Source organism: Columba livia, chromosome 3, assembly GCF_036013475.1.
Source record: "Columba livia isolate bColLiv1 breed racing homer chromosome 3, bColLiv1.pat.W.v2, whole genome shotgun sequence".
Classification (NCBI taxonomy): Eukaryota; Metazoa; Chordata; class Aves; order Columbiformes; family Columbidae; genus Columba; species Columba livia.
Window position 1 is genome coordinate 424,643 of NC_088604.1, and position 18,114 is coordinate 442,756.

General features: G+C 65.1%; 3 protein-coding genes across 6 annotated transcripts in view; all 3 read right to left on the reverse strand.

Moving 5' to 3' along the window:
• Positions 1-764: 764 nt before the first annotated feature.
• Positions 765-8,562, reverse strand: GAREM2 (GRB2 associated regulator of MAPK1 subtype 2). Of its 3 annotated transcripts, XM_065055362.1 has the most exons (7): positions 8,308-8,562; positions 6,470-6,610; positions 4,855-4,985; positions 3,949-4,380; positions 3,283-3,846; positions 2,583-2,746; positions 765-1,878 (listed from the first exon to the last, which is right to left on the reverse strand). In XM_065055362.1, exons 1-7 carry the CDS (start codon positions 8,417-8,419, stop codon positions 1,023-1,025), a joined length of 2,400 nt encoding a protein of 799 aa, XP_064911434.1. In that variant the 5' UTR covers positions 8,420-8,562; the 3' UTR covers positions 765-1,022. The 3 variants fall into 3 exon arrangements, with proteins under 3 accessions (XP_064911434.1, XP_064911433.1, XP_064911435.1); XM_065055361.1 differs by having other exon boundaries at positions 3,283-4,380; XM_065055363.1 differs by lacking the exon at positions 8,308-8,562 and having other exon boundaries at positions 3,283-4,380; positions 4,855-5,028; positions 6,470-6,587.
• A 2,370-nt stretch (positions 8,563-10,932) lies between these two features.
• Positions 10,933-18,114, reverse strand: part of RAB10 (RAB10, member RAS oncogene family) — a 43,795-nt gene continuing 36,613 nt past the window's right edge. For both annotated transcript variants that reach the window (XM_065055396.1, XM_065055397.1), the window contains exon 6: positions 10,933-13,790. In XM_065055396.1, coding sequence (XP_064911468.1) covers positions 13,707-13,790 — 84 coding nt within the window. In that variant the 3' untranslated portion in view covers positions 10,933-13,706. The remainder of the gene's footprint in view (positions 13,791-18,114) is intronic.
• On the reverse strand, positions 13,797-16,416 carry LOC135578932 (axoneme-associated protein mst101(2)). Its single transcript, XM_065055299.1, has 2 exons — positions 14,493-16,416; positions 13,797-14,380 (listed from the first exon to the last, which is right to left on the reverse strand). The coding sequence occupies exons 1-2, from the start codon at positions 16,414-16,416 to the stop codon at positions 14,358-14,360; spliced, it is 1,947 nt and encodes a 648-aa protein (XP_064911371.1). The 3' UTR covers positions 13,797-14,357.

Consider the following 18,114-nt stretch of genomic DNA (forward strand, 5'->3'; position numbering starts at 1 on the left):
CTCTGCCCCGGGCGCTGCCGCCGGCTCCTGCTGGCAGACGGACCGCCGCTAATTGCACATCAAGCAGCCAAAGGCCAGAAGGGGCCCCCGTGGGGAGAGCTCGGTTTAAACTAAAAGGCTTTAAATCTCTGTGCACCTGTCACGAATATCAGCACTGGCCTGGCCTGCGCCCCGGCCCTTGTGCTGCGCCCGGGCGGGGCTGGGGTGACGCTGCTCTGCTCCTGTCACCTCTGCTTCATTTGCGAAGCCACCAGGGCACAGTGAGGCTGGGACGTGACCTGCTGCCCAGCCCGCCCGGGGTGCAGCGCCCCGGGACCTGCCCCTGCGGGGGGCACAGGGTTGTGCTGGCCGGTCTGAGCCTTGACCGGGCAGCCCTGCCCCCCAGGGTCCCCAGCCCTGCCCCCCAGGGTCCCCAGCCCTGCCCCCCAGGGTCCCCAGCCCCTCCCGGTGCCACCCTGTGCCCCCAGTGGTTCCAGTCCCTCCCACTGCAGGGGTTCCTCTGGGTCTGTGGGGGCTCGGGGGGTCCGGTGGCACTCGCTGTGGCCCCTGAGGCAGTGGGGGGGTTTGGGGCTGTTTCTTGGCCAGGGGATTGTCCTTTGGGCCCTGAACTTGCCCGGAGCAGCTCGGAGAGCAGCATCTTTCCTTGGGGGGGACACAGATCCCTTCCTGACCAGTGAGGGGGGGCAAGAATGGGAGTGACCCCCAGAGCCTCCTTCCCTACCAAACCCCCTTTCCGCTCCCCGCCAAGCAAGGCGCTTCTCCGCTGCCCTGATTTTCTTCTGTACGTTTATTACGCTAATCCACAAGGATTAAGTTAAAACCAGTTCAATGCAAACTTCAGGATTTTCCAGCCCGTTTGGGCCAAAATTACCATCCAGTGTTAAAACGGGAAGGGAGGTGGGCTGGGCAATAGGGCCGAGCTGCCGGGGGGAGGAAAACCCACCTCGGGCACCCCCGGAGCGGGGCCGGGAGCGGGGGGAGCCAGAGCCCCGGTCCAGGGGCCGGGGGTCCCCGGGATTCAGCTAGATCTTGGGGCGCCAGCCCTTGATGAACTGCATGATCTTCTTCACCTGGAGCTTGGTGAGGCGGAAGTCGTCGGCCAGGATCTCCTCGCTGAGCTGCACGAAGATGCTGCCGTCGATGCGCTCGCGGGCGAAGAAGCTGACGACGTCCTCGGAGAGGCCGATGAAGCGCAGGCACTTGGACACCTCCTCCAGCGACAGCGCCGAGAGGTCGGCGGGGGGCAGCCAGGGCGAGCCGTCCCCGCTGGGCCGGGGGGCGGCTGGCGGGGCCCCCCCGTCACCCCTCGCGGCCGGGGGCACCTCGATGACGCCCTGCGCCAGGTAGACGCGGGTGACGCCCTCGGCCCCGCGCACGACGGCGCTGGGGAGCGGGGCGGCCCCGCGGATGACGATGCTGTCCCCCTCGAAACCCTTGGGCGGGCGAGGGGGGGGCGCCGGCTCCTCCGTGGGGGCGAAGGGCTCAGGAGAGGAGCAGGAGGGGGGCGCGGAGGGGGCCGAAGGAGGTTTGGGCCACTCGGGGCTCTCCGGCCACTCGGCCGGGCTGGAGAAGGGGTTGAGCGCCCCAAAGGGTGCGAAGCGCTTTTGGGGGTGCAAGGGCTTGAGGCGGGGGCAGCTGCGGTGGGGCTTCAGGGGGGGCTCAGTCCCCGGCAGTGGGGTCGAGCAGCCGCTGCCCCCCCCAGCACCCGCCTCCACGAACGCCCAGGGGTCCGCCCAGGTGGGCTGGGGGGCGGGCGGCGGCGCGCTGGGGGGCAGCGGGCGCCCAGGGGCCTCCCCAGCTCTGCAGTCGCCCCAGGTGCAGGGGTAGCAGTACAGGGAGTAGGTGTCGGGCGAGGGGGAACCGCTGCGGGGAACCGACCTGCGGGAGCAAGGGGAGCATCACCATGAGCCACGGAACCGCTTGGGAAAGAGCTTAGAGATCATGGAGCCCACCCATCACCCCCCCCAGCACTGCCCATGTCCTGAGAACCTCATGTCCGTCTGTCCAGCCCTCCAGGGCTGGTGACTCCAGCACTGCCCTGGGCAGCCTGTTCCAATGCCCCACAGCCCTTTGGGGAAGAAATTGTCCCCACATCCAACCTCAACCTCCCCTGGGCAACTTGAGGCCGTTTCCTCTGCTCCTGGCGCTTGTTCCTGGGGAGCAGAGCCCGACCCCCCTGGCTCCAAGCTCCTTTCAGGCAGCTCAGAGATCAGAAGGTCTCCCCTCAGCTCCTGTTCTCCAGCTGAACCCCCAGGTCCCTCAGCCGCTCCATCACACTTGTGCTCCAGCCCCTCACCAGCTCCGTTCCCTTCTCTCCACTCGCTCCAGCACCTCAAGGCCTTTCTTGGCGTGAGGGGCCCAGAACTGCCCCAGGATTGGCGGTTTGGCCTCCCCAGGTCCCAGCACAGGGACGGTCACTGCCCTGGGCCTGCTGGCCACACCAGTGCTGGGACCAGCCACAATGCTGTGGCCTCTTGGCCCCTGGGCACACACTGGCTCATGTTCAGCTGTCACCCCCTCCCCAGCCCCGCTCCGCAGGGACATCCCACCCCCCAGCGCCCGGTGTCCCCATGGCCGCTCACCCGTCCTGGAGCCCCGAGGAGTAGTAGGAGAGGCTGGGGCTGGGTGAAGGTGCGGGTGCCAGCGCGGGGCAGTGCAGCGGGGCCGGGGGGCTGCAGGGCGCCGGGGGGCGGCCGCCCCGGGGCGGCACAGGGGGGGCGTTCAGCAGCCGGCACTCCTCCTTCACCTGGGAGGGGGAACGCGGTCAGATCTGCCCCCAGAGGATGATGGGGGCTTGGGGCAGCCAGCCCTGGTCGAGCCATGAAGCTCTGGTTACCAGCAGGAGCCCCAGGGAACTGGGGACCCCATGGTGCAGGGAGCCAAAAGATGTGGGGACCCTATGGTGGAGGGGAGCCTGAAATTTTGGGTGCTTTACAGTGCAGGGGAGCCTAGAGGATTCGGGTACCCCATGGTGCTGCCAAGCCCAAGGGATTCAAGTACCCCATGGTGCAGAGAGCCCTGGGGAACCGGGGACCCCACGGTACCAGGGTGTCCTGAGCACTGGGGCGACAGAACAGAGCTGGGGAGGGACCACGGAGCCCCACAGCACTGGGGAGCAGTGTGAGGCTGGCTGTGCCGTGGGGCCCAGCATGGCCCTGGGCTGGGCATCCCCCACCCATGGCGTGGGGCTGCCCGGGGGGCTGTGCGGGGTCACCCCCGCGTACCCCGGTGCATCGGCCCTGGCCGTCGTTCCCCATCCCCGGCACAGGGCCGCGGTCTTACCGCCTCCGATTTGGGTGGCACGGGGGGCGGGGTGTCCCCGCGGGGCTGGTCCCCGGGGCGCTGCGAGGAGCCCAGCGGGGTGACGGTCCCCACGGAGACGAGGTCCTGCCGGGGGCCCGGCTCGCAGCAGCGCTCGGTGCCGGGGTTGCTCCAGAGCTCCTCGTACGGGATCTCCAGCAGCTCCTGAGTCCTGAACTCGGGCTCGGCCCAGTCGGGCGTCACGTATTCGCGGTCGGGGTCGGGGAAGTCGGGCAGCGGCGGGCGCGGGGCTCCCCCGGTGACGCCCCACGGTCCCGGGCAGCGCGCGGGGGGCTCGCGGGGGCCGCCGGTGCCGCAGGGGCAGAGCGACAGGCGCTGCAGGGGCTGGCTCAGCTCCTCGCGGGCGCGGGCCGGCAGGCAGAGCCGCAGGCGCCGCGGGCTGGCACATTCCTCCGAGAAGTCGGGCTTGGCCTCCCGCACGGCTCTCGAGTACTCGTCGGGGTTGAAGCGGTCATGGCAATACGCGGCGCTGTCCCGCAGCAGCTTGTCCAGCTGCGGGTCCCCGGCGAGGAGCCCCTCGGGCAGCTGGAAGCGCGGCATGTCCGTCAGCAGCAGGAAGTGGAATGGGACCAGCTCGTCCCGGCGGAGGATGCAGCACAAAACCACCGTCTTGGAGATGATGCTGACCAGCTTGTAGCAGTGGCCCTCGCGGATGGCGTGCAGGTCGTAGGGGTTGCGCGCGGGGCGGCTGGGCACGGCCACGTTGACCGGCAGCCGCACCTTCTCGATGATGCTGCGGATGGTGTGCTCGCCCTCCTGCAGGCGCAGCTCCAGCGGGCTGCGGGTGCTGAAGCGGCCCTTGCACTGGAATGGGAGGCTGAGGCTCTCGTTGGTGCGGTGGTTCATGCAGATCAGACACGGCATCTTGCCCTTCACCTGCCTGCCCGCGCCCGCTGGCGCCGCCTTGCCCAGCTTGCGCAGCAGCGTGTTGAAGCGCGACTTCTCCTTCACCGTCTTGGCGCAGAGGATCTCCGCCTGGCCCATCAGCGTCAGCTCGTCCCCCGCGTGCAGCGTGAAGTTGTACACCTCGCTGTCCTCGCTGAACTCCCCCGACACCACCTGCACCGGGCCGGCTCCGTCACGGGAGCCGCTGCCCTGGCGCCGTCCCCTGCTGTCCCACCACCATCCTGACCCGTGTCACCACCAACCCTTGCTGCCCCATTGCCGTGCCTTGATGTCCCACCAGCCCCCCTAATTCCTACCATCATACCCTGCTGTCCCATCACTATATCTGCATTGTTCTACCACTTAGTCCTGCTGTCCCACCATCATACCCCAATGTCCCACCACCTACCCCTGGTGTCCCACCACCATCCCTTGCTGGCCTATTGTCCTCTCCTGATGTCCCACCACCGACCCTTGATGTCCCACCACCACCCCCTGATTTTTGCCATCAGACCCTGCTGTCCCATCACTATCTGCAATGTCTCATCACCTACCCCGATGTCCCACCACCAACTCCTGCTGTCTCCCCACCACTCCGTGACTCTCACCTGCTGTCCCACCACTGTCCCCTGCCGTCCCCATACCGACCTTCACGCTGAAGGTGATGGCCTCCATGACGAAGACGCGGTCCGGGAAGATGCTGGCCACCTCCTCCACGCTGTTGAAGTACTGCACGGGCTCACGGAGGTCCCGGTCCTGCTCCAGCAGCTTGAACTTCCCTGCGTGGAGCAGCCGGAGCCGGCGGTGAGAGGAGCCGAGGGCCTGGGCACAGGGACCTGCTGTGACCCACCTCGGGACACCATCACCTTTGGGGGGCAGCTGCCCCCAACACTGGCTGGGGGTCCCCATCGCATTTTGGGGGCATCTCTGTGGGCTTCACTAGGAGTGTCCAAGTGCTGCAAGGGGACACCAGAGCATCCCCCACACCCATCCCCACACAGGCAATGTCGGGGGCTTTTGGGTCGGGCCAGTCTTGAAGCTCTGGGTGTCAACACCACCCGAGCACCCCTGGAGCTGCAGGGACCACCCCAAAGAGGCCCCAGAAACACCCCATGGACGGGGGACCCGCCTGGGGCACAGCCAGAGTAGCAGCCCAACTCGCAGGGAACCCCATTGCTCCCCAAAACCTGCCCCTGACCCCCGAGGGCCTCGTGACGCCCTCTGCCCCACGCCTGGGGCAGGACGGGCACGGGAGGGGACGGGTTGCAGCGGGGGTGGCGGCCGAGGCGAGGGCCAGAGTCGGGGATGCGGCTGGTAGCCAAACTGCCGCCACGCCAGGGCCATCGGCATAGGCAACGCCATCAGCATCTGCATCGGCAACGCCATCAGCAACGCCAGAGCCACCGGCATCGGCTCAGCTCGGCGGGGACGGACCTGAGCGGAATGTTAATCCCGGGACGCCTCCGGCGGGGCCGCCGCACCAGGGCCACGGGGATGGGCTGAGCCTGGAGCCGCGGTGCCCGGGGTCAGCCCCACAGGCTGGGCCCCCAACACCGGTTAACACAGCAGCCGGCCCCCACCCTCGGGACAGGCAATTAACCCCTCCCCCGTTCCATTTCGCATTATTTATTTACTAGCAGGACTCATTACCGCCATGGCAGCACTTAGAGGGGTCATTAAGGCTCTTGCTACTCAGCCACCGGCAGCTCCAGCAGCTTCGTCTGCAGCTCCAGCCCCGACCGCAGCCCGGTCCCAGCCCGGTCCCTGCCCTGTCCTATCCCTGTCCTATCCCGGTCCCATTCCTGTCCCATCCATGTCCCATCCCTGTCCCAGCCCTGTCCCATCCATGTCCTATCCCTATCCCTACCCCATCCCTGTCCCAGCCCTGTACCAGCTCTGTTGCATTCGCGTCCCATCCCTGTCCCAGCTCTGTCCCCATCCCTATCCCAACTCGTCCTCATTCTCACTCCCACCCCTTCCCCATCACTCTGTCCCCATCCCTTCCCCATCCCATCCTCATCTGTCTCCCATCCCAACCCCCGTCCCGTCCTGGTTCCCCCCATCCCACCTGTGTCCTTGTCCCTGTCCCATCCTTATCCCCACGCCCACGCCAGCCCTGTCCCCCACAGCAGCCCTGCAGGCGGGAGGGGCAGAGAGCAGCCCCCCACCAGCGCGTCTCCTCCCCCAGACTGGGCCGTACTGGAGCGGGGGTCCCAGCCCCGATGCCCCAGGGCACAGCGACCCTCTTGTCCTCTCCCCCCACCTGGGTACTGGAGCGGGATGTCGATCTTGGGCCCGATGACGTAGTGCCCCTCCTCCAGGCTGTGGGCTGTCACCGTGGTCCACTGCCGGCAGGAGTGCACCAGCAGCACGTCCTGGGCGCTCACGCCCTCCACGCGCTCGCCTGCGGGGACAGGGCTGTCACCACCCCAGGACACCCCGCTCCCCGGGCAGCCGGGCGGCCGGCCCGGAGCGGGACAGCGGGACAGCAGGACAGCGGGACCGGCGGCGGGATGAGCAGGTGTCCGCTGCCAAGAGCCGCCAGTTGCCCAGGAAACAATTTCTTTGTCCCCCCTGAAAAGCCGCAGCCGCCGCAAACAACAAGTTTATTGAGCTGGGGCCGGCACGGGGGCCCCCACTGCCGCTGCACCCCGGCAACCCCGGCACGGCCCCCAGCACCAGCCCCGCGCCGGAGGGGACGGATCCTGCTCCTGAGCGGGAACACCCGTATCCGGAGGGGGGATCCCTGCTCTGGAGGGGGATCCCTGCTTTGGGTTTGGGATCCAGCTCTGGAGGGGGATCCCTGCTCTGGAGGGGGATCCCTGCTCTGAAGGGGCGATCCCAGATCTGGAGGGGGGGATCCCAGCTCTGGAGGGGGATCCCTGCTCTGGAGGGGGACACCGCCTGCGTGGCCGCTCCAGGGTGACCCTGCGCTGACGCCTGTGCCCCCCACACCCCCGCTGCCCACCCAGGCTGTGCGCAGGGGTCACCACCGGGTACCCCAGCATGGCTGTGCCCCGGGGAGGGGGACACAGGACGTGGTGGCTCCGAGTTCCTGCCAGCCTGGTGCCAGCAGCCCCAGCGTGTCACCAGGAGGTGCCACCCCCACAGCACCCCCCACACCATGGGCCCAGCAGCCCCAGGGACCTGGGGACAGGCAGCCCGGTCCCCCCTGCCCCCAGCAGCCCCAGCCTCCCGGGACAAGCACCAGCAGCAGCCCTGGAGCTGGGACAGCAGCTCCATCCCGACCTTCCAGGCCCTCCAGCCTTCCTCCCTCCTCCTCCTCACCCCTCTGGCACTCATCCCTCCTCTTCACCTCTCCAGCCTTCCTCCTTCCTCCTCCTCATCCCTTCCACCACCTCTCTCCTCCTCTCTCCCTCTCCCCCATCGCTCCAGCCTCCCTCCCTTCTTCTGGTCCCTCTAGTCTTCCTCCTTCTTCCTCCTCAGGCCTCTAGCCTTCATCCATACTCCTCCCCATCCCTCCAGCCTTCCTCTCTCCTTGTTCCTCACCCCCCCGGCCTTCCTCCTGCACCTCTCTCCAGTCTCCTTCCCTCCTCTTCCTCACCCCTCCAGTCTTCCCCTCTCCCTCCTCCTTGTCCCTCCAGCCCTTCTTCCTCTTCCCCATCCCCCCTCCTCACTTCTCCAGCCTTCCTCCCTCCTTGCTATCCCTCCACCGTCCACCCCTCCCTCCCTCCTCCTCATCACTCCAGCCTCCTTCCCTCGTGGTTGCCTCTCCAAGCTTCTCTTCCTCCTCTTCCTCCTCCCGATCACTCCAGCCTTCCTCCCTTCCTCCTCCCCATCGCTCCAGACTTCCCTCCTCCCCATCACTCCAACCTTCCTCCTTCTTCCTCATCACTCCAGCCTTCCTCCTCCTCCCCATCGCTCCAGCCTTCCTCCTCCTCCCCATCGCTCCAGCCTTCTTCCTCCTCCCCATCGCTCCAGCCTTCCTCCCTCCCTCCTCCCCATCACTCCAACCTTCCTCCTTCTTCCTCATCGCTCCAGCCTTCTTCCTCCTCCCCACCACTCCAGCCTTCCTCCTCCCCCCCATCCCCGCATCCTTCCTCCCCGCTCCGTGGCCCGGCCCGGTTCGGCCCGGCTCACCGTGCCCCAGGCAGACGAGGGTGGGCAGGCGGCACTGGCTGACGATGGTGTCGAGGGGCAGCGCCGCGGGGCTCCAGCGGAGCCGGGCCAGCCCCGCCGCCAGCTTCTCCATCGCATCGCGGCTCAGGCCGGCCCGGGGCCGCGGGGGGGGGCGGCCGCGCCGGCCTCCATCGGCACCGGCGGCCCGGGGCAGCGGCGGGGCCGGGGGCGGCGGGGAGCGGGGGAGCGGGGCAGCGGGAGCCGCCCCCGCCCGCCCCCGGCCCCTCCTGCCCGCCCGCCCCGACAGGCGGGAACCCCCGCGCCGGGGGCGGGGGGAGGCGGCGGCGGGCGGGGACCCCCTGGCCGGGCACCCCCGGTGGGGACCCCCGAGGATGGGGGAGCCCCGGGAAGGGGATGCTGCCCACGGGGTGGCGGCGCCTCCGCCCGCGCCGTCCGGAGGAACCGCCGCTCGGCCGGGGGTACCGGGGACTGAGCCCAACGGCCTGGAGCTGCCCGGGGGTACCGGGGGTACCGGGAGCTGAGCCAAACGTCCCGGAGCTGCCCGGTGGTACTGGGGGCTCAGCCCAACCGCCCGGAGCTGCCCGGGGGTGCCGGGGGTACCGGGGACTGAGCCCAACGGCCCGGAGATGCCCGGGGGTACCGGGGACTGAGCCCAACGGCCCGGAGATGCCCGGGTGTACCGGGGTTACCGGGGACTGAGCCCAACGGCCCGGTGCTGCCCGGGGATACCGGGGGTACCGGGAGCTGAGCCAAACGTCCCGGAGCTGCCCGGTGGTACTGGGGGCTCAGCCCAACCGCCCGGAGCTGCCCGGGGGTGCCGGGGGTCTCAGCTCCCTTTGGCCCTGGAGGGAAGGGGCGAGGGGTGACCCTGAGCTCCGTCCCCCGTCCCGGTGCAGCGGGGACTGTGCGGGGTGGGGGTGCTGGGACCTCACCGGGGTTCCCAAGGGGACACCGGGGCTGGAAGGGCTGGAACACGCAGGGGGCTGCGGGGGCGGGGGCGACACGAAGGGCGCGGGTCAGGGACAGGCGAGGAGCCCGATCCCGCCCTGCACCCCAGTCCCTGGCGGGACCCCCCGACAGAGCTGAGGCACCAGCGATCCCGACCTCGACCCCTCCACCAGGGCTGACTCTGTGCAGGGGGCCAGGCTGGGTTAATGCGGGGGGGGACCCAGAGTTGCTATTGGAGCAGCGGTGGGATCCACCAGAGCAAAGCCCGAATGTGCCGGGACACACAAAAAGCTTGTCAGAATAAGCAGGGATGGGGTCAGAGCAGGGATGGGGATGGAGCAGGGATGGGGATGGAGCAGGGATGGGGTCAGAACAGGGATGGGGATGGAGCAGGGATGGGGTCAGAACAGGGATGGGGTCAGAACAGGGATGGGGTCAGAACAGGGATGGGGATGAAGCAGGGATGGGGTCAGAACAGGGATGGGGTCAGAGCAGGGATGGGGTCAGAACAGGGATGGGGTCAGAACAGGGATGGGGTCAGAGCAGGGATGGGGATGGAGCAGGGACGGGGTCAGAACAGGGATGGGTCAGAACAGGGATGGGGATGGAGCAGGGATGGGGTCAGAGCAGGGATGGGGATGGAGCAGGGATGGGGTCAGAGCAGGGATGGGGTCAGAACAGGGATGGGGTCAGAGCAGGGATGGGGATGGAGCAGGGACGGGGTCAGAGCAGGGATGGGGTCAGAACAGGGATGGGGATGGAGCAGGAATGAAGATGGAGCAGGGATGGAGATGGAACAGGGATGATACAGAAGCAGGAGGAGAACAAGACTCAGGACACTCTGATGGGCACGATCCTGAGCAGTGGGAGCTGAGAGCTGCTGGGCAGTATCTGTGGGGAAGGTCCCCACCAGGTCCCCCCTCCCTGAACCCCCTTGTCCAAACCCACCACACTGGTGACCGGCTCCTCACGGCCAGAGGTGACCAGCCAGGGACAGACCCGTCCCTCCCCACCCCAAAACGCCGTGGAGTCCCCGGGGAGGGTTCGGGGTGGCTGAGCTGCTCCCCAGGGCCCGTCCTCCCGCCAGGGGGACCCGCAGCCCCGGCGGCAGCTTCATTGCCGGCAGCACAAAACCCCGTGCGGGCTCCATGGCAGCGGGAGCGGAGCAGCAGAGCACGTCACGGGCACGGGGACAGGGACACGGACAGGCGCCCCGCTGAGCTGCTGCGGAGGTGACATCCCCAACCCAAGCGCCCAAAGGCTGCGGGCCCCCCGGAGCCCCTGCTCTCCCGGGCTGGAGGGACTGGTGCGAATGGGCCCTGCTCGGTGGGGAGGCTGGAGCCCCCAGCTCCCACCCGCACCGGGCGGGCGGGAACAGCCGCTTCCCAAAGCGCGGTCCTGTGCAGAGCCGGGCGCCCGGGGGCTCCGCGGTGGGACCGGGCGGACGCAGCACCGTCCTGCCCTGGAGAAATCACAGCCAGCGCTTCCGCAGAGAGGAGCGCCAGCTCTGCCCGGCGAACGCCCGCTGGGCAGCGGGGCCGGGCCGGCGCCCCCGGTTCAGCCGCGGGCTCCGGGAGCGGCTCGGCCCAGACGCACAGCCGCGCTCTGTCCCGCAGCCGGGCCCCGTCCCGCCTCCCGCGGCGCAGGGGGCGTCACGGGCCCAGGAAGGAACCAGTGCAAGTTTATAAAAGCTTTTATTTGCTCTTGGTATGACCAAGAATGGGACAGTGATCTTTTATACAATTTGATACAGTAAGTGGTACAAAAGAATGTGTTTTAAATAAAAAGCCAGAGTGGAGTAGCAAAAATATTAAAAGATTAATAAAAAAATTGTAGGCATGGGAATTAATCCTAGACCTTCAGGTGAGGCTGTTTTTCCACCGTCCGAGTCCGAGAGCGCGAAGCGCCGCGCTCCCCCCGAGCACCCCCGGAGGACACGTTCCACCTCGGCATTTACCTACGGTGCCCAATCTAACCCAGCTGCGTTGTTGGTGCCGTGCCACGGCGCAGCGCTGAGCCCTCCCGCGCGGGGACGGCTGCCCCGCGTCCTGCCAGGCCGGCGGGGGCTCCGGCGCGGCCGCGGGCGACCCCACGCGAGGCGCAGGAGCAGCCGGGCTGAGCGAGCAGCGGTCAGGCGTCGGCAGCGATAACGGTACTGCAAACTCCTCCTACGTTACTATTATCATCGTTTTTCTTTCAGCACCTGCACCGCCTCGGGTTGCTCGCTCCTCCCCGGCTGGGCCTCGCGCTCCACAACACAACACAAGGCCGAGCCCGGCAGCTAAAGTTCGTGTTTTTAATATGAACACAAGCAGACTGTCCAGCAATAGTTTATTAAGGAGAATAGGAAGCAGAGGTGGGAGCGAGCGGCACCAGCGAGCGGCCTGTTCTCTACCTGTTGGTTTCAATGAACACAGCGTCTACCACGGACCCAAGGGACCCACAGCGGCAGCCAAGCCCCTGGTGGCAAACAAAAAGCTCACGCTTAAAACCAGGATTATACAAAACCCCCCTTGCTGTCTGTTTCTCCATTTTTCCCTTTTTGATCACGTTAAAAGTGCAGATTTAACCACAAGGTAGCCGGTCTGTATTCACAGGGCTGAGCGGCCGTGGCGGGACGGGACGAACAGCCCGGTGGCCCCGGAGCCACTGGCCTGCGCGGGAAACGCGCGGGGACAGGAACGCCAGACGGGACAACGGAGACCCCTCGTCAGGCCGCGACACACCGAGCTGCTCCGAACTACAACTTCAGTGTTAACACACCGCCGCTTCATTACAATTAAATCAGCGTTATTTACTACTTTAATTATTTACCGGAGACAGTCCCAAAGCCGAGCTCTAGAGGAGACGGCGAGGCCTGGCCGGGCAGGAGCGACGGGTTCCGTGGGTTTCTGTCCTGGGAGGAGCAGCGGCTCCCTGCGCTCTCAGCGGAGGTTTCAGGGGGTTTGGGGGTTCAGCTCCCTGCGCTCTCAGCGGAGGTTTCAGGGGGTTTGGGGGTTCAGCTCCCTGCGCTCTCAGCGGAGGTTTCAGGGGTTCAGCTCCCTGCGCTCTCAGCAGAGGTTTCAGGGGGTTTGGGGGTTTAACTCCCTGTGCTGTTACTGAAGGTTTCAGGGGTTCAGCTCCCTGTGCTGTTACTGAAGGTTTCAGGGGTTCAGCTCCCTGCGCTCTCAGCGGAGGTTTCAGGGGTTCAGCGAGCCCCGGCCGCCCTGACCGGCCCTGCACGCGGAGCGAGACCCCCGGGTACCAGCCCCTCGGCTCTAACGCTGGAGGTCGGGCCGCTTTCCGGGAGGTGATAAATGCAGCTGCCCGTGCTTCTCCTCCTCTCCCTGCTCTCGAGCCCTCCGGCTCAGCTGGGCCTGCCCACCGAACGCGCCGCAGCGGCTGACGGGGAGACAACCGAAAGGTCCACGTGAACTGCTGTCAGTTGGGGAACCACATGTTATACTCATACACATAAAGTAGACGACCACATCACCCTCCATAGAAAACTAGTGCATGCAAAGAACTCTTCCATATCATAAACCCCATGGCTATGCAGGAGGAGAGGAGATATACTAGTGACTGACATTGCTAGAGGGACATTAGTAGGTATCTTCCACATTTTTACCTTGAAAGCTAAAATCAGTGCTTTGTATTAAATTTTTGGCAAACATACCGCGTTGCCATCCTTTTAATTAACACATCACACCATGAAGAAATGCAAATAAAAGCAGCATGCAGGCAAAAGGAAAGAGCTGCGAGTGAGGAAAGAAACGGCAGCAGAACGGCTCTGAATGGCAAGATCACCAACGAGGAGACACAGCGGATTAAACGGCGTGTGTTTCGCACCACCCTTTGTCCTCGATGCATGACACCAGCGGTGACGGAAAGCGATCACAGTCGGGCACTCCGACGGGCGCGTGGGGATGGTTATGTCTCCTGCACATGCTTCCACCAGCAGAAAAACAAAACGAAACCAAAAGTTCCTTTCCACATAAGGCACAGGACAAAATAAACCCCATTCACAGGCTCGAGGCGAAATGAGTGTTTTCCTGGCTCTTCTGCTGATGCATCTAGAGAACACGGTGACTCAAGCACATGATCCGTGACAGAAATTCCACTGTTGTACAAAAGAAATTGTTAATTCTAACTTTTATTCTTATACAATTTGCAGAATAGAGTTGCATATGATTGCTATGGTTTAATGTCAGGAGAACGGGACTATAATACAACCAAACCGTTGTGGTAAGTTGAGCAGGTACATTAAAAAATGAAGTCGCAGAGATGATTTTCCTATACATGTTGTTGAGAAAATTATAGTACGCAAGCTGTCCTAAACGGAAGAACAGAGGGAGGCAGGAGCTTGTTAAGATGAGGAACAGAACATCGTTTAAGGTTAAAAACGGGCAGAGTGGTTTGTTTTGCAGCGAGAAGAAAGGGGCGGTGGATGGCGATTGGTGACCCGGAGGCGCTCAGCAGCACTTGCTCTTCCAGCCCGTCACCCCTCCGCCGCTGCTGATATCTACATTTTCACTGTTGGGCTCTTTTACAGGGGTCTGCAACGACACAACACAAGGAGTTAGACACGTTCCGGAGGGACGCACCCAGAGCTGGAGACACGGCGGCTCCCGAAAGGCTGACAGCACCCATGACATTGGGAAGTAAACTGCGGGCAGAGCGCTGCACGGAGACGCGGGGAGCCCTCCTTCCCTCGCCAGCACGGCCCTCAGAATCAGCTTAACGGTGGGGTTTGGTTTGTCTTGAATAAACAGCGACTGGGAAGCTGGAAAACCCAAACCTTTTGAACTCGGACCACCAAGGAAACCAAAACTACTTCTGGACTCTGCCCGTGGAGCCGAGATGCTGGTGGGGACGGAAATCGCTAACACAACACGAGCTGGAGTCCAGTATGTGAACGGACGACCTGACAAAAGCGGGCGCAGCGCACGGAGAAGGGCTGTGTGAGCCACCCTGCCCTCACGCAGGACACCGGCCTCCCCGGCGGGACGAACGCGCTCGTCCGCGTCACGCGAGGAACCGCGGCCCGAAGCACGGACCCAGGGCAGCGGGTTTGCTCGGACACTGACATTCACTGTCGGCTCTTCAGAAACAAACCTGAACGTTCACCGAGTGCAGCCCTGCGCACCTGTAGCTCCGCACACCCGCGGCTCCACACACCCGTAGCTCTGCACACCCGCAGCTCTGCACACCCGCAGCTCTGCACACCTGTAGCTCCGCACACCCGCAGCTCTGCACACCTGTAGCTCCGCACACCCGCGGCTCTGCACACCCGTAGCTCTGCACACCCGCGGCTCTGCACACCTGTAGCTCTGCACACCTGTAGCTCTGCACACCCGCAGCTCTGCACACCCGTAGCTCTGCACACCCGCGGCTCTGCACACCTGTAGCTCTGCACACCCGTAGCTCTGCACACCCGCAGCTCTGCACACTTGTAGCTCCGCACACCCGTGGCTCTGCACACCCGCGGCTCTGCACACCCGCGGCTCTGCACACCCGCGGCTCTGCACACCCACGGCTCCGCACACCCGCAGCTCTGCGCACCTGTAGCTCTGCACACCCACGGCTCCGCACACCCGCAGCTCTGCACACCTGTAGCTCTGCACACCTGCGGCTCTGCACACCCGCAGCTCTGCACACCTGTAGCTCTGCACACCTGCGGCTCTGCACACCCGCAGCTCTGCACACCTGTAGCTCCGCACACCCGCGGCTCCACACACCCGTAGCTCTGCACACCCGCAGCTCTGCACACCCGCAGCTCTGCACACCTGTAGCTCCGCACACCCGCAGCTCTGCACACCTGTAGCTCCGCACACCCGCGGCTCTGCACACCCGTAGCTCTGCACACCCGCGGCTCTGCACACCTGTAGCTCTGCACACCTGTAGCTCTGCACACCCGCAGCTCTGCACACCCGTAGCTCTGCACACCCGCGGCTCTGCACACCTGTAGCTCTGCACACCCGTAGCTCTGCACACCCGCAGCTCTGCACACTTGTAGCTCCGCACACCCGTGGTTCTGCACACCCGCGGCTCTGCACACCCGCGGCTCTGCACACCCACGGCTCCGCACACCCGCAGCTCTGCGCACCTGTAGCTCTGCACACCCACGGCTCCGCACACCCGCAGCTCTGCACACCTGTAGCTCTGCACACCTGCGGCTCTGCACACCCGCAGCTCTGCACACCTGTAGCTCTGCACACCTGCGGCTCTGCACACCCGCAGCTCTGCACACCTGTAGCTCCGCACACCCGCAGCTCTGCACACCTGTAGCTCCGCACACCCGCAGCTCTGCACACCTGTAGCTCTGCACACCCGCAGCTCTGCACACTTGTAGCTCCGCACACCCGTGGCTCTGCACACCCGCGGCTCTGCACACCCGCGGCTCTGCACACCCACGGCTCCGCACACCCGCAGCTCTGCACACCTGTAGCTCTGCACACCCGTAGCTCTGCACACCCGCAGCTCTGCACACCTGTAGCTCTGCACACCTGTAGCTCCGCACACCCGCAGCTCTGCACACCTGTAGCTCTGCACACCTGCAGCTCTGCACACCTGTAGCTCTGCACACCCGCAGCTCTGCACACCTGTAGCTCCGCACACCCGCGGCTCTGCACACCTGTAGCTCTGCACACCTGTAGCTCTGCACACCCGTAGCTCTGCACACCCGCGGCTCTGCACACTTGTAGCTCCGCACACCCGTGGCTCTGCACACCCGCGGCTCTGCACACCTGTAGCTCTGCACACCCACGGCTCCGCACACCCGCAGCTCTGCACACCTGTAGCTCTGCACACCCGTGGCTCTGCACACCCGCGGCTCTGCACACCCGTAGCTCTGCACACCTGTAGCTCTGCACACCCGTAGCTCTGCACACCCGTAGCTCTGCACACCCGCAGCTCTGCACACCCGCAGCTCTGCACACCTGTAGCTCCGCACACCCGCAGCTCTGCACACCTGTAGCTCTGCACACCTGCAGCTCTGCACACCCGCGGCTCTGCACACCCGCGGCTCTGCACACCTGTAGCTCTGCACACCTGTAGCTCTGCACACCCGTAGCTCTGCACACCCACGGCTCTGCACACCCACGGCTCTGCACACCCGCAGCTCTGTGCACCTGTAGCTCTGTGCACCTGTAGCTCTGCACACACGCAGCTCTGCACACGCATAGCTCCGCGCACCCGCAGCTCTGCACACCTGTAGCTCCGTGCACACGTAGCTCTGCACACACACGGTTCTGCACACACACGGCTCTGCACACACACGGTTCTGCACACACACGGCTCTGCACACACACGGCTCTGCACACACACGGTTCTGCACACACACGGCTCTGCACACACACGGCTCTGTGCACATGTAGCTCTGCACACACACGGCTCTGTGCACACATAGCTCTGTGCACATGTAGCTCTGCACACACACGGCTCTGCACACCCGTAGCTCTGCACACACACGGCTCTGTGCACACACGGCTCTGCGCACACATAGCTCTGTGCACACGCGGCTCTGCGCACACATAGCTCTGTGCACACGCGGCTCTGCGCACACATAGCTCTGTGCACACGCGGCTCTGCGCACATGTAGCTCTGCGCACATGTAGCTCTGCACACACACGGCTCTGCACACCCGTAGCTCTGCACACACGGCTCTGTGCACACACGGCTCTGAACACATGCAGCTCTGTGCACACACAGCTCTGAACACATGCAGCTCTGCACACACGGCTCTGCACACACGGCTCTGTGCACACACGGCTCTGTGCACACACGGCTCTGAACACACAGCTCTGTGCACACACAGCTCTGAACACATGCAGCTCTGTGCACACACAGCTCTGAACACATGCAGCTCTGCACACACGGCTCTGTGCACACACGGCTCTGCACACACACGGCTCTGAACACACGGCTCTGAACACACACAGCTCTGAACACACACAGCTCTGCACACACACAGCTCTGCACACACACGGCTCTGCACACACACGGCTCTGCACACACACGGCTCTGCACACACGCGGCTCTGCACACACGCGGCTCTGCACACATGCAGCTCTGTGCACACACGGCTCTGCACACATGCAGCTCTGCGCACACACGGCTCTGCGCACACACGGCTCTGCGCACACACGGCTCTGCGCACAGACGGCTCTGCACACACACGGCTTTGCACACACAGCTCTGCACACACATGGCTCTGCGCACACACGGGGCTCTGCACACACACGGCTCTGCGCACACACGGCTCTGCACACACACGGCTCTGCACACACAGCTCTGTGCACACACACGGCTTTGCACACACAGCTCTGCACACACGGCTCTGCGCACACACGGCTTTGCACACACACGTCTCTGCACACACACGTCTCTGCACACACACGGCTCTGCACACACACGGCTCTGCACACACACGGCTCTGCACACACACGGCTCTGTGCACACACAGCTCTGCACACACACGGCTCTGCACACACACGGCTCTGTGCACGCAGACGTGGGTGCAGGCTGCAGCACAGACGGGATCCTCGCGGGACGCTGCGTCTCAGGAGGAGCAGCAGCCGCCGGGGGAACCGGTGGCCCCTGCTCTTTCCCCAGCTGCCACGCAACCTTGGGACAAAACCCCAAATGGAGCCCAGGAGGGTTAGTCCTTGGAAACGAGGTGGGACGGAGAGATCTCGTCCGCCTGTCCTGCCCACCACAGCTGAGCCCTTCCCGGCGCAGACCGCCTGCCAAATCGCTGGGGTGGCAGAGGGACAGGACGGTTCGCACACCCCAGGTGAAACGGTTCAACTCCAAGCGCACGTGTGGCACAACCGGGAGCGAAGGCCGAACAAGCAGGAGCCCCCGCTGCCGGGCTCTCTG

What these genes read in the sequence shown, in the direction of transcription:
- GAREM2 (XM_065055361.1), bottom strand. Translation starts at nt 8,419, where the DNA reads ATGGAGAAGCTGGCGGCGGGGCTGGCCCGGCTCCGCTGGAGCCCCGCG. An exon ending in CATCCCGCTCCAGTACCCAG is followed by an intron (nt 4,986 to 6,469) that starts GTGGGGGGAGAG and finishes TGCTCCACGCAG; the next exon opens with GGAAGTTCAAGCTGCTGGAG. An exon ending in TGCCACCCAAATCGGAGGCG is followed by an intron (nt 2,747 to 3,282) that starts GTAAGACCGCGG and finishes TCCCCCTCCCAG; the next exon opens with GTGAAGGAGGAGTGCCGGCT.
- LOC135578932 (XM_065055299.1), bottom strand. Translation starts at nt 16,416, where the DNA reads ATGCGTGTGCAGAGCTGCGTGTGTGCAGAGCTACAGGTGCACAGAGCT. An exon ending in GCGGGTGTGCGGAGCTACAG is followed by an intron (nt 14,381 to 14,492) that starts GTGTGCAGAGCT and finishes GCGGAGCTACAG; the next exon opens with GTGCGCAGGGCTGCACTCGG.